The sequence below is a fragment of the Opisthorchis viverrini genome (genome assembly GCF_000715545.1).
Source record: "Opisthorchis viverrini unplaced genomic scaffold opera_v5_327, whole genome shotgun sequence".
Lineage (NCBI taxonomy): Eukaryota > Metazoa > Platyhelminthes > Trematoda > Opisthorchiida > Opisthorchiidae > Opisthorchis > Opisthorchis viverrini.
The window spans coordinates 113,728-128,000 of record NW_008751989.1 but is presented as its reverse complement, the minus strand read 5'-3'; the positions used below and the strand labels follow the sequence as shown (position 1 = coordinate 128,000).

The window sequence follows — 14,273 nt, the reverse complement described above, 5'->3', positions numbered from 1 at the left end:
ATCTTTTTGTAGGAAGTTGACTACTGACAAGTGCATGAACGTGATGCTTCTGTAAGAAGGGAGGTGAGGTTAACAGTTTTAAGGTTACTGTCCAAAGTACTTTTGAGTGAGATAAAATGGGTTGTGGTTGGAAGGAAAGATTAATGGTTCCATCAGGCGGTTGTTAGAACTTGCTTCACGGCAACAAACCTGTTTCCCGTGTTGCATCCTGTTGCTTTGGCAACGGTTATCAGACGAAATCCATGGTCATATCCTGTGGAGAACACAGAGACCCGTTGTGTTGAATTGAGATTTTTGGTCAATACGGTTGTCCAATAATGTCGGTAATTTATGACTACTTATGAGTAGTCAGAAATGTTTGTCTTATTATGTCACATTAGCAGGCTCAGTGTTCTTGCCAGGGGACGTATATTTGTATCAGTTTCGTGGTAGTTTATGGTGGTGTTTTAAGACATTTTTGGAAAGACAATACAGCGCTAAGCTTTTAGAGAATAGCGATGGACTGGCGGTCCTATCCAAAAAGGGAAATATTTCGATTCTGCGATTATTGCAATTGCAAACGAGTTCATTCCTAGAGACATACTTTCAAACCCAGAACAGTTTAGTCACAAAGATGGACAAGTTTCTTTTGTTGACGTAAAACTCAGAACGGTGGCCCCTCTGACGAAAGTCCATTCTAAAACTGTTCACTATAATCTTCAGTGCCATTGATTAGACATGAGTACTTCATTTAGATGCAGGCGCCATTGGACAAACTGCTGGAGACAGGGATCATTGACTCAGCCAGATGATAGCGTAAGAGGTTTCCGCATGCAGGACGGTACATCAAGTTAGGATAAAGAATAATTTGTGCTGTAATTTCACCTATAACGGCCAAGAATCTGGGGTGAACCTTATTAGGTATACCTTATTAGGCATACCAGCCTTGGGACACTCCTAAGTTTAATGGGGATTGCCTTCTTTTTTTTGAGGGCCACCAGGTAGATGAGCGTCTGAGCTTCCGTCAGATTATTTGCTATAACCCAAATTGTCCAAGAGCTTTCAACAAAGTTGAGAGTGTTAGGTTCCGTCAGGAAAATATGTTTCGATTTTAAAAAAAATCGTACCAACTAAAACAAGAGATTGTTCCTCTGAAGCCGATTCAGTTGAGAAAAAATTACAGACTAGAGATACAGCTGACCTTGAGTTGAGTCTTAGGTTAAAACCAAGTTGGTTTGCAGGTGAGTTTATTTTGCTTGCACCATTTTGTTTTATGGCTTAGACTTAGAGTCAAAGATGCTTATTTCAAGTCAAATCTCTAGACACCGATCAAGAGAAGTGTTCTGGGCGTTCCCGTTGAAAGCATGATTTGAGTGAAGGAAAAGTGCTCGTTCACGAATTTAAGCAACTAGAAGAACACCAATAAACGTTCAACATCGTTATCGACCCAATAATAAAAACAAAAATTGGTACCAATCAAATTCAAGGTACCTGTTTCACATTGCCGCTCTCAAAGCCTGCTACTCTGCGTTAGGTTGGCCAACGGGTAGCTCTTTCTCAGACCTTGGTCTCTCTTAGTACGTTGTGTCTCCGAAACACGTAAAAAGTAACTTAGTTTGGCTCTACATCTGAAACCGTTTGACACGAATTAACATATCTTGTATTTTACTCTTCAAGTGTCCAGAGTTTCTGAAGCAATCTACGGCGTGCGAGTTATGGTTGGTTCCGTCGCTCAAAGTTTCTTACCGGACTGGCTTCCATTGAAAACTCGTCTTTCCGCTGTTAGGTTCCCTGGTTCTATCGAGATCAGCGCAGCTCGAGGTGGCAGATCAAGTTTGTTTGTTACGTGAGGATACCCTACAAACGACGGTAGGTCAAACCCAATACTTTCATGTAAACCGATCGATTCAAAAGATAATTTCGCTTACCTTGAGGCCACTGCATGTTTCCCCAAAAACTGCATTTTTGTTCCAATCGGCGAGTCTTTTTCCGGCCTTAGACACCGAAGTGGGAACAACAACTAGATATAACACATCTTTATTGGCTCGGTAGCATATCCTTCAGTCTGTAAGATGCCATCAAGTAGTTGAAGTGGAAGAAAGCACCACGAGTTTGTTTTCGAGCTGCAGAATGTGAGACAAACAAGGCCAAGTAAGCTACACTGGTAGTTTCATTCTACCCTACGCTTTAGTATGCGTTTATTTGAGCGAACAGGTACCACTATGAGAAGATGAAGTTCAAATACCCCGGTGGGCGTAGGTTCGTGAATATGAAACGATAAGAGTATATACATTTTCCTTCTTATTCTGCCTCCACACCAATTGCGAATTTTCAGCACCGCTCCACAAGAGCAAACTTTTAGCACCCCTCTACAAGAGAACCTCTCTACAATGTGATCAGCTCACGAGACCATTTTATGCATTGAACTGGTGCAAAGTACCATTTTAGCCGGTGTGTTTAATATAACAGCTGCTTAGGTTAGAATATTCGGCGTTCCTTGCGATTCACATCCATAAAATGACCTCAGTTTTTAATTTAAGTCCACGTTTCCCCTCATTTGCGATATCATAGAGCCTATTGGAGCCTCATAATCACCGTGTAGTTTTGTCTAATCTAACGGTTTGACGGATTACTGTACCCCTGGACGGAAATAACAAATAAGAGGAGTGCGTATCGATCTCTACCGTGATGTTCCTTCTGATTTACGTTTGTCTAGCATAGAAGGGATTTAGACCGTTTAAAATTCTTTCAATATGACATCCGTCATGATGGCGTGTCTTTTCTTCGCATCTTGCCGATATAGAATCACCTTGATCAGTCAAACGTCAATATTTTTTATCAAGGCACACACTCCTTCGTTCCATCTGTGATATGACGCTGTGATAACTCCGCGTTACGATTGCACTATGGTCAGCCAGGACGGCTTTGTTATGCTGGTGCGTTCTAAAACCCAGTGGCATTGTTGACCACCCCTAGTACTCAAATGCAATTGAGAGGACTACTTTATTTATTGTTATGCACCTATTGCGGGACTTCGTAACCTATACTCGACGTACAAAATTCGTTGTAACACTTGGTCCCCCGATCAAACGTGTTTTTCAGGAAATTGTTTCTCAAAGTTTCTGACCACGGAAATTTTGTTGCATTGCACATACTACTTATTCCGGCACATGTAATTTTCCTATTCGTCTAGGATAATAGAAATTCGAGTGCCACAGTTTTGTGTAGCTTAATTTCCGTTATTCCGCGTTTCCACTGGGTGTGTCATCTCATTAGCCCACAGTATAACGTTTCGGTATTTCTGCACACACCAAACTGTTCACGTATAAACCGAGCAAATTCCTTGAGTACCACGTTCTGAAAGTGTGACAGGAACAATGAATAGGAACGCTTCTGAAAACAAAATAATATACACACTCCGCGTGATAGGACACAACGCCAATTTCACGAGTGAGATGGTCAAATGAATGGAAAACCGCCTTATAAAAAGCATGATAACGATAAGAATGAACCAGTAAGGGGAGTAAATGTATAAAGATAGATATTACACCTATATGAGCTTCGAAATTCGGAAGCCCTTTCTGTGTTCAGCAACGAGCTAGGTCTATAAACCAGAGTGGTTTCATTAACATTTCATACCTCTTATAAAGTATGACTAGCCGTTTTTGCTACTAGTGAAAAGAGTGGACGTGAATCCACGTTCAGATTCCAAACACTAACCATAAGGTTGCTGAAAACCCATCGACAGCCCACCTTCTTGGGGCTCACAAGGTGGGGGCAGACGCTGAGTTCCCGTTGACCATACGTTCTACTAGAATCCTCGCATCTCTATGGCTTTTAGTGGTGAATAACCTGAAGCCTAGCCGAAACTCTTGTCTGTTGTGTTCTTCTCCAAATGAATATGGGTATTAGTATAGTGTTTGCAATAAATCGCGCCATTTCAAATATCGCACCAACCGAAATATACGGAAGCCTGGTGCAGCACATTCAGTAGTAGAACATAAAAAACGAGAGATTGACTTGAGTCTCCTGTGTAAAACAAAATGATTTGCAAATGAGTGTATTGTGATTTCAAGTAGAACATAAATTTGACGAAAAATCGGGAACTGCGCCTACCTGACGAGCCCCGAGAATGTCGAGAAGGGTGACGGGATGTCGAAGAAAATTCAGCAGCATTTTGAGTAGTGTATGACGTACATACATATATCGTTATGTGTCGGATATTGTACTAGATGTAACATGAGGAAGCCTGGTGCAGCACATTCCGTTGAAGAACACCGTAAACCAGAGCTTCAGCTGTGAAAACCACATTGGTGTGGAAAGTAATTTTCTAATAAATCCAGCTTCCCTAAAATTATATTTTAAGATCGGAGACTCTGCGCTGAGAAGCAGGTATCATATTGGATGAAGCAGAACCTACTACTACTATACCAATAATGCAAACAGGAACGGTTTTCGGGGCACTCTTCTCATGATTGAACGGCAGTGCACTACCAGTGTAACGGTGATACTACTGCCTAGGAAGGTCTGCGAGTAGTATGTTTCCTTGTAAATCCGCTTCGCGTCACTTGAAAAATGGTATCTATTGCGGAATTTGTGAAGTCGCTTTGTAGCATTTGCTTGGATTTGAGTAACAGTCATTGAATATCCAGGAAAGTTCAAGAAGATGCGTTCCATGAGAAGATGGGTATTTAGTTTTTGTAAACAAGATGCATATGAGTGTTTTGCTTCCCCGTCCAATAGTCTGTAATTGTTAAGTTGGCATATTCTGGTAAATAACTTCGCAGCAAAGACCTTCTTTCGACCAGTGTTCTCATATGATGCTGCTTTCAACAATGATGGTGATACTCCGTCCACTATAAAGTGGCAAAACTTTGCACATGATATTTGTCCTGATCCGGGGAGATTGATTTGACAGCCTTTGACTGTATGGTGATAGAGTTTAGTTTAGTTCGTCAATAGTCAAAGAGGAAGTCCACAACAACAGATCAGTGTAGAAGCAGAATTACTAGCCACGTGGCTGTTGGTTAACGTGATTGACGTCATCAAACTCGTTGCCTCACCCCACACTGGATGAGGCTATTAGTAGGTATTTTTACCTTCCTATCCTACAAAGATGCAATCGATGCCAGGGCAAGTATGGAGTATTTTGACGCGTTTTACGCTAGGCGGAATGACTGTGAACTCAGCGAGTTACGGGACAGTCACTCAGGCATCTTAAAAGTTCCGTGTGAACCACGGAAGCCTTACAAATGCTTCATCACGGCAAACACTCAGTCACTGGTAGCTTAGCTATTGATGTAAGCAAATGACGCAGTGTTCAGTTTGATGTCATGCCAGTTTTTCAAGGCTAAATTTATCCACCTGGTTATGTGGATTGCATGGCTTCAAAACTGTTTACTCCACCAAGTCTTGGGACGAAATGACGTGGTATTTTACCACCACCAACAATGTATCTTACCTGCCAAAGAAACCTGCTTTTATGTTTTCTGATTTGCAAGCCCAATGCAAAAGATTTTGCGTGAATTTTTACCCGAACTTATTCTTCAGCTTGCATCTCACTCCGCTGTAAAGTTCATGCGTTATACCGAACGATTCTCCCCTAACGGGGTACTGAGTAAAAATCTACCAGACTATTCACGCTTAAGAGTGACTAGTTTGTTCCGCAAGCGCTCATATGAAACGTATTTACTCAGGGACTCCAGTCGATCATGATCAGCTGGAAAACTGAGGAGATGGGAATATACACCGACCGATATCATGGTTCCCTGGCCTGATTTCATCACAAGTCTGGAGGCTTGTGTGACGAACTTAAATCCATTTTTTACGGTGCAAAGCTTACATCGAGATGTCTGATCTTTTGGGCTGACGGACTGGAAACGCATGCAATCCTCATGCGCGATCGGAGATATCTTCGAAAGTTGTTGCGGGGGGGGGGGCTCACAAAAGAACAATTATTCGGACCTGGTCTGTCTTAGCGATAATCTTTCCAGATAACTCGGATGAGCAGAACACACAAATTGCATTTAAGTGAAGTTTTATGTGATTGTTCCACGTTTTAACGGGATCCGACTTCCTTCGTCACTAAATTATGTTTCTGTTTACTCTACACAGAGCTTCGTTTGCGTTCGCCTATTGTCCAAAATTTTAATACCACTCACCAAACGAAGCCTCATTCAAATCTGTCCCAATCGAACTCCATTAGCAGTGACGATCTAGCAGGATAGAGCATTAGTCTCTTGAAACTAAAATTAAACTTCTGGACAATGAGGAAGCTACATTTCCCCTAGGTAGGAACACAAACAACTTCCGGGAAAATTTCAGTCATAATGTTTTGAACATGGCATGCATTTTGCGAAAATTACACCAGATTAAGATACTGTATGTAGATGAAGAGAGTTTATACATTTATACTCACATTTATACCCTCATTTGGGTACTTCTATATTTGTCCTGGCAAAACTATCCAGGTTCGTCCACCGTAGACGGGTGGGCTCTTATTAGAGCTCACCAGCAATACATTCAATATGCGAGGCAAGCATATACTGTATACCCGTGATTTATCATGCGTGAACACTAGCAAACGTATTAACAATTGAGTGAGGCCAGTGACTTACCAGTTCTGCGTACGATGAGGGTTTTGTGAGCAAAGCTTGATTTTGTGTTCCGGTAGGTTTTTTAATGTTGTGAGCCCTACATTTGGGTTTTAGGAACAAAAGGCTGAGGAGCTTGGCAACAAGTTAGGTTTATTGCCTCATTCCCGCCGATCTCATCCAGATGCACTCAGTCTTTGTGGTCCTCGACCTTGACGGATTCAGACCATTTTCAGAATACTTGTTTATATATTTTGCATTCATCGCGATCGGTCCCCGAGCCTGTGGTCAATGAGCTTTGTCAGTAGGGTAAGCGGACATCGTATTTAGGCGCACTTGACTCTTCGGTTTTCCGACTGGCCTGGATGGTCACAATTTGAGTGTGGTTTGTATGGGCCGGGATGTGGACAGATAGCACACGAACAAACAACAGCAGAACCCAACAACTCGTGCCTACATTGATATAAATGGTCCAATGTGCTGTTTTGCTTGAATCCAGGAAGGAATTGCAGAATCAAGAGTGTGGCTAACCCCGGTGATGCAACTACCTGAGATGTGAATGAACTTGGTAATATAGGCATAAAAGTAGCAATGAACAATTGAACTACCCAGAATTCGAGCAGAAAAATGCCACAAAGTTTTGATCCATGCTTCACAAGTTCGGATGTGGTTGAGGAGTCATGGTTCCAGTGAAGTGATCTGAGATCGCTTGCGGAAAAACCGACTTCCCACAACTTTTCAAAGTCGATATTGACATGACCGATATTTGGAATTCAGTTCCTACCGATCCAGAAGCGATGACTTCATCATCGATATGATGGTCGAATGATATGGAAGAACTACCCAGTAGTCTTAGATATTTCATTTAGTGTACCGGGAACATCTTCTCTTTCCCAGACTTGAAGATCGTCACTTGGGGATTTTTACTGCATGAGTTTCTTCTAATTTAGTTTTCTTTCCATAGCGACTCAAACTTGTGATGGTCTATTCAGCTAAGCTTTCCAGAGCGATAAAACTGTAATAAAGCCCCACGGTTCCAATACGAAGTGAATGGTGGCTGACATGTTTGAAGTCTCTCCGAGTTTTTCACTATAAATCTACGGTGCCAAATGCCTAGTGCTCCAAGGATTTCCCAAATATGTTGCTTTAATTTAGAATGACAACGACCGATAAGTAAGGTCATTAATGAATGACACTCTGACCCACTTGATTGAGAACAAGAATGATTTTGCCAAGCAGTAAAGGGGTTTTCCTCAGTTTGGCGGTCCCGGTAATGGCATTTTGTATCAGTGTTCAAACTTCTCCAACATATTACCCACACAGTCACACTGGCTCATGATATACACAGCTAGTGTAGCGGTGATACTACTGATGTGAGTGGCATGCGAGTAGTGTGTTCCTCTCGTAAATCCGCTTTGCATCTCTTGAAAAGTGATATATATTACGGGATTTGTGCAGTCGCTTTGTAGCATTTGCCCGGATTTGAGCAACAGTCAATGAATATCCAGGAAGGTTCAGGAATACGCGTTCAAGGAGAAGAGGGATATTCAGTTTTTGTAAACAAGATGCATATGAGAGTTTTGCTTCCCCGTCCAATAGTCTGTAACTGTTAAGTTGGCATTTTACGATAAATATCTCCACAGCAAAGGCCTTCTTACTTTCGCTAGTAGGTAAACAGCCTTCTTGGAAGGCGTAAGAAGGAGGGAGGTCTTGCATATCCAGGTCGGTTGGTATACTGCCAGTTCAGATTCACGTGGCGTGATCCACACAAGTCTCCGGCAATTATCCTAAAATTTCCTACTTGTAAGACATTCATGCAGTGAAAATTTTTGTTATTTCGCTGGAAAACCAGCTTACATTGCTGTTACATCTAGGCAAAGTACTCCTGTTTTGATGTCATCTCAATGCACGCATATGTTCTTAAGACGGACGGTGTGGAGATGGTGAGGTGGATGCCACAGGCAGGCAAAGCGCTGCAAGAATGGCTTGCAAATACCCTTACAGAGGGAATCAAAATATGTTTAACCTCCAGGTTTTGTTTTTAAATTGGTTGTTTACGCTCGAAAACAAAGTGGAGGAGGGTGGAAAGTTAAAGAGAGAGCTTTATTCGGGCTCGAATATACACTGAGTTTACTTTGGACGTACGTGAATGATGCGTTTGTTGTGACTGAGCTTGGTAAGGTTAACAAACCTTAGCGCTTAAATTCCTTACATTGAATGCCACGTGATGTTGCCCTTTCTAGACTGCGTGGCACACAAGGATGATGAAAAAGTTGGAAAAAAACCTACCGGTACAACTGTGTATGATCCAAAAGCAGTGTGCGCTGGCACCCTTTCAGAGATATTTAGTCCAGTTGACAAAATAAAAAGCCACCGATACTCGAGTATTTACACAGGTCATACAGTCAGCGGGTTGCATAGTGGTGAACACAAGCGGTGCGAAACGCAAATGAATATCAGGCATTAGTTAGAGGTTTGGCAATGGCGGGACACCCAGTGGACATTAGGTACAAAATAGGTAGCAGTTTTGAGGCGTGGACTCACATCACATCTACTGACAACCAAGACGATTGACGCGGCATATCTTTGAGTGCTCTTGGTTTGCGATTGGCTCTGCGTCAAGGTTCACAGCTCATTAGGTGCGGGACTAACGGCCATCATTCGTAGTTGAATTCTACACAGCAAAACGCAAAATAATCACCATCGGTAGAGTTATACTCCAGAGCCTCATGACTCCATTGAATAATGTGAAGGGTTGTTCATGGGAAGACTTCACTTTCACGGAAATTTCGATAGGTTACAACTCAGATGGCATTGTAACTTACCTCCAATCGATCTGTTGAGACCCAGTATTGAAAACTGGGGACACACACGGAAGTAGGTCAATAAGACAAAAGCCTATATGGTACATTTAAACTACAGGGAACTTAAGGATTGAGTGTGAACACCGATCAAATTTCAATGCGTATTGGAAATATGTTAGCCACCACAGACTATTATCCACTCTGGTCTCCCCGAGGGCGCATTCAGGAGGAGGCCCAAGATCTATTCTGCGCGAATGAACACGTTTTCAATAGTAGAACTGCACGGCAAACTTGAAATTAGGAAAAAGCATTTATTTTTAGAACACGTGTTACAACTGGTGAAACATGACACGAGTAGCACAGTCGTCCGATGTAAATTAGGCGGAGGGCACAACTGGTTAATAAATCCGTTGAGTGCTTATTTGTCTTTCAGCTATGGCTCTGGTTATTGCCAGTACGGCAACCTGAACAGCCAGCACAGCGGCACAGACCGCCAAGAAATAAGACCATTGTCGGCCAATCTCTCCGGTGTAAATGAAAACTCCAATAAGCAAGGATACGATTCCGATTGTCAGAAAAACGTAGTAGGTTATTTGAAACCCTCGGCCGATTGAGACCTTGGGATTACAAAGCGCCACAAGGTCCATAATAAGTAAAAGCACGAAACACAACGATCCGACGAGAAGCATGGCAGCAATTGCTGTGGCCAGTGTTTTGTATTTTGTGTTCTGGCAACCAGTGAATAGATTTCCACATCCCCAAGCGTTTGTTGCCAAAGCACTGAGGGTCAGAGTGAGTGAAACAGATAATATGACGAGTGGGATTCCATGGAGCATTTGAGCCATGTTGATCAAAGTCCCGAGAGCACACTGTCCTTTTCGTACCTTCTTTGATCTATGTATACCAGCCGTATGGCTATGTTGCCCAGCACCCAACCCGTTAAGATAACCAAGAACCGTCTTACATATGGTTTCATTGAGGTCTAGTTACATCTGACTCTGATTGGTCCTAATACTGTGTGTATTAGAGACGTCACACATTACGAGACTGTTCCTGCTCTTGTAAAACACTTCAATACTACGAGGTGCAGGTACGTTGCAATACTGTGTGATAGATTGGTACGTGTGAGCTACTCACCATAATCTTGCCTGCCTATACGTCACACAGACATGTTTTGGCAAGCTCACTGCGTACTGTTTTTGGAAACCCAGAAATGTGGATGCTTCATACAGTCCAGCTTTACACCTATCGTGGTTGAATATACTCAATACCAATATATACTGCTAACAAACAGTACCATTCACAAGCACTCACTGTTCAGGAAATGTGCAGATAGGTAACGTGCTCTCAGTCAAACTATTACCATGCCCTAACTCCTGATGTTGCTATATGCAGTGGATGAATCAGAGAGCATTTTAATCTAGTTTTTCAAGAGCTCCATGGGGAGGTTTTATAAAAGAGGCAAGTCAGATTTTTTTCACCGATTCATCAAGGATTAAACTATAATAGGGCAGCCAATCCACTGAAACCGGTCGCTCGACAGTATGTGCTCATTCTTTGCATTCGTGAAGTAATCCAGCATGGTCCTCTGACAACAACCGGAGAAGAATCAGATACCTACAAGTCAACATTGTTCGTATCATATGAGCAATAGTGCTTGTGGCCGTTCTGCATAAAGCTTCTTTACAACGGTTATCATATACATTGAGGTAAAATCTATCCCAGCCGCCTGTAGGCATCATTCCATTGAACACTCCAAGATGATTTTCTGAAGTTACAGATTAAGGTGCAACATGCGGTAATTTGTGAATTTTTCCGAAAGGGCCCTGGTCATGTAGGGTTATACTCGTTAAATGATCGTGTTAAATGATCTCTTGTTTGACCATACAGTATGCCAGTCGTCACGTGATCTAGTGAACACATAGTTTCTTGTTTTGTTCTAACTGTACATATGAGGAAAACTGCTGAATTGCATTTACCGATCATACTGTTCATTTGCACGCCCTTTTTAAAAGATGCATCCATGTTAGTCATAGTACCTGGATGTATATTCGATTGTCGCAGTTACGAAATGAAGTTGGTGACAAAAGCTTGAAATTGCTATCTACTTTAGTACCCTCGACAATGTGCGTCCGCTCACCAAAAGCACTGTCATAATTTTAAGAGGTGTACGACCGTGACATTTGGGTGATGCTGTTGAACGCACGTCAATTCCTGCAGAAACTTACGTAGGAGGTGGGTTGGTAAGGATCATATATGAATACGTCGTTCCATCGCATACTCTAGTAGCCCTTCTACTAAAGTATTAATAAAGTACACTGACATTCTCTTGGATACCCCCTATGTCGTGGAGCCACTGTACTGTAAACGTAGTGAGAATCGCCAAATCCATCGAGACAATGATTCCGCTACATTATTGCTGACAACTTGCTGACCGAGGTACACGCATGCCCAGGCAATTAAAAAACCAGGCGTTTTAATACATCTTCGATGGAAACACTTCTTACAGTATTCTCACTGGATCCCTGTGCCTATGTGTTTTCTGAGCAGGAGGAATACAGGGCAAAGATATCCCACAGTTTCCAAGGTACCAACTACTCACAGCCGCAAAGACGAAAACCGCATGAAGATAAGATAGAAAATATTCCACAGAAAGTTCGGCAAGTCCACTATCCCTCGGCTGTTTTAGAAATTCTTTTCCTTTCTGTAAAGGCGTAAGCATATCCATCGTGAAAATCTACCTATGTGAAAGTTTCACTGCTCTTGGGACTAATCCACTGTTCGAAGTGTTCAATTCTGCCCCACCCCCCACACTGTCTCACCACCCTTCGACCGGTGCCGTGCAAACAACCCATCTACCAATCGCCTAGCCACCATTCGGTGTCTAAACCACCCTCCAGAAAACTGAACCAAAATAATTACTTACTAACTTGAAAGATTTGATTGACGCTGCAGCATTTAACGTCCGTACTCTATGTCAAATCAGACAACAGACATCCCTTGCTGAAACCTTGCTGTCCGTCTCTATCGACGTAGTTTGTGTTTCCAAAACACGCGCACAAGACCCCACTTTCGGTCGTGCTCCTCTAACCGCTTAGGACGAGCTCAGATGTTCCCTTTTCACAGTCCGGGGATCTGGCGATCCTGACACAATGGATGGCGGTTTCTAAGATGTGGAACTTGCAACCATGACTGAAAGTGCCTTACTGGACTTGCTCGCAGTAAACAGTGGCCTTTTCGCTGTGCGGTTGGTGGCCCAATTAATATCAATGCACTTCGATACAGGAAGTGGTGTTTATTTGTCACATCGGCGTACGCCCTGACAGACTGCAGTTCTGAGACTGAGAATGACGAGTTTTATCAACATTTGTCGTGACTGCTTCGGTCAGGAAGAAAGACGAATATAATAGTACTGCTGGGTAATATGAATGCCGAAGTTTGACGAATAAGTCCAGAAGACGCGCAGTTTTTTGCTAAATATGGATTTGATGTCCAGCGTACGAATACTGGGGGACCCTCAATTGTGTGTAGTTCATCGTCTGTTCCTGGCCAGTACGAACTTCCAACACAAAAACTCACATCACGTTACTTGGAAGTTAATAACAGCAAGGCAGTGATGAACTCAGTTGAACCGTGTGACTGATGGAGAAAGTCAATCGGAGATTGTGGTTCCCTCTGTTATACACAGCTTGACTTTGATTACGTCATCGTGCAGGCCAGGTTATCACTTCGCCTCCAGCCAGTTTCAGTAGCTCAAGAGTATCGAGCTGATCTGTCTAGAAAGCACCTTAAAAGGCAGAGTCATGTGGATGACGAAGTTTTCTTGGAGGTTGAATGGAGGTGAGCTAAAGAAGCAAAGCTCCCAGCTTTCAGAACGTTTTTCCTGGCCATATGAACACCGTAGATCTTGTTGATACCAGAAAAAAATGACAGAAAACGCTGGTAGATTTCGAAGAGACAGGAGATGGAGGAGGCTTTCGCTTCAGGCAACAGTCGCGACCTGTTTTATTTGCTTCAATCAACCCACCAAAAAAGCCAGGCGTCAGTAAAACAATATGCAAAGAAGACGGAACAGCAATGCGATCCCCTAATCGTTATGTTGAGCGGTGGGCTGAGTACTTCCAAGAACCGTTCAACTTGTCTCTTTCGACACAGCCAGTGGAAGAATCAAACGGACCCAAATGAAACACTGATACCAACCCGCCAGCAGAAACCGAGATCAAGCTTGAGAAATCAATCCCGAAACTCATCAAATAGCCTGACTAGGATGGTCTGCATCCCGCGCTCTTCGAAGAAGGTGTCGGGGTCCTAGTGTACAGTCTGACGACCATACTGCAGAAGATTTGGAACGATAACAGAACACCAATCAAATGAAGCTCCTCGAGCGTCATCCCAGTTTTCAAGAAGGGCGCAAGGACTTAATACGAAAACAACGGTGGTATCAGCCTGATATCTGACGGTTAATGATATTAGTAGAAATGGCCCAATCGCGCAGTCAATTGCGCTCACGCATAGAAGCTATCGCATTTCGTTTGTAGCTACTCAGTTCCCGAACTAACCAGATGTGGCATCGCCTCCAAGGCTTGGCTGTACATCGCACACTTTTTCGCTTTCTGATGGTCGAAATTGTCGCAGCTGGAACCAGCGTGCCTATGGTACACGGTTTATAGCTGATAAATTGATCGACTAAATGGCAGCCCCATCGTGAAATCGTTTTTGATGGTCACGAATTATAAAACGGGTTTGCTGAAGTCATCAGGTGTATCTCAAGCTTCGTTACAGAAGCAACCCCTTTCAAGACATGACTTATATAGTCAGTTAGTTGCTATTTAGGTGGCAACAATGCACCGAAAATCTGACGAATTTTCCACTTTGCGGTTCTCTGGTGAGTGTATCA

The 14,273-nt window shown here is 42.8% G+C and overlaps 2 protein-coding genes across 2 annotated transcripts in view; one reads left to right on the top strand and one right to left on the bottom strand.

Moving 5' to 3' along the window:
* The window catches only part of T265_10070 (hypothetical protein), a gene marked incomplete at both ends in the record, with an annotated part of 24,215 nt that extends 17,694 nt beyond the window's left edge, over positions 1 to 6,521 (bottom strand). The window contains 2 exons of the mRNA XM_009176334.1: positions 4,424 to 4,904; positions 6,491 to 6,521. Coding sequence (XP_009174598.1) covers positions 4,424 to 4,904; positions 6,491 to 6,521 — 512 coding nt within the window. The remainder of the gene's footprint in view (positions 1 to 4,423; positions 4,905 to 6,490) is intronic.
* T265_10068 (hypothetical protein) overlaps positions 1 to 14,273 on the top strand; it is a gene marked incomplete at both ends in the record, with an annotated part of 31,251 nt that overhangs the window by 12,785 nt on the left and 4,193 nt on the right. Inside the window, 2 exons of the mRNA XM_009176333.1 lie at positions 9,810 to 9,960; positions 14,210 to 14,261. Coding sequence (XP_009174597.1) covers positions 9,810 to 9,960; positions 14,210 to 14,261 — 203 coding nt within the window. The remainder of the gene's footprint in view (positions 1 to 9,809; positions 9,961 to 14,209; positions 14,262 to 14,273) is intronic.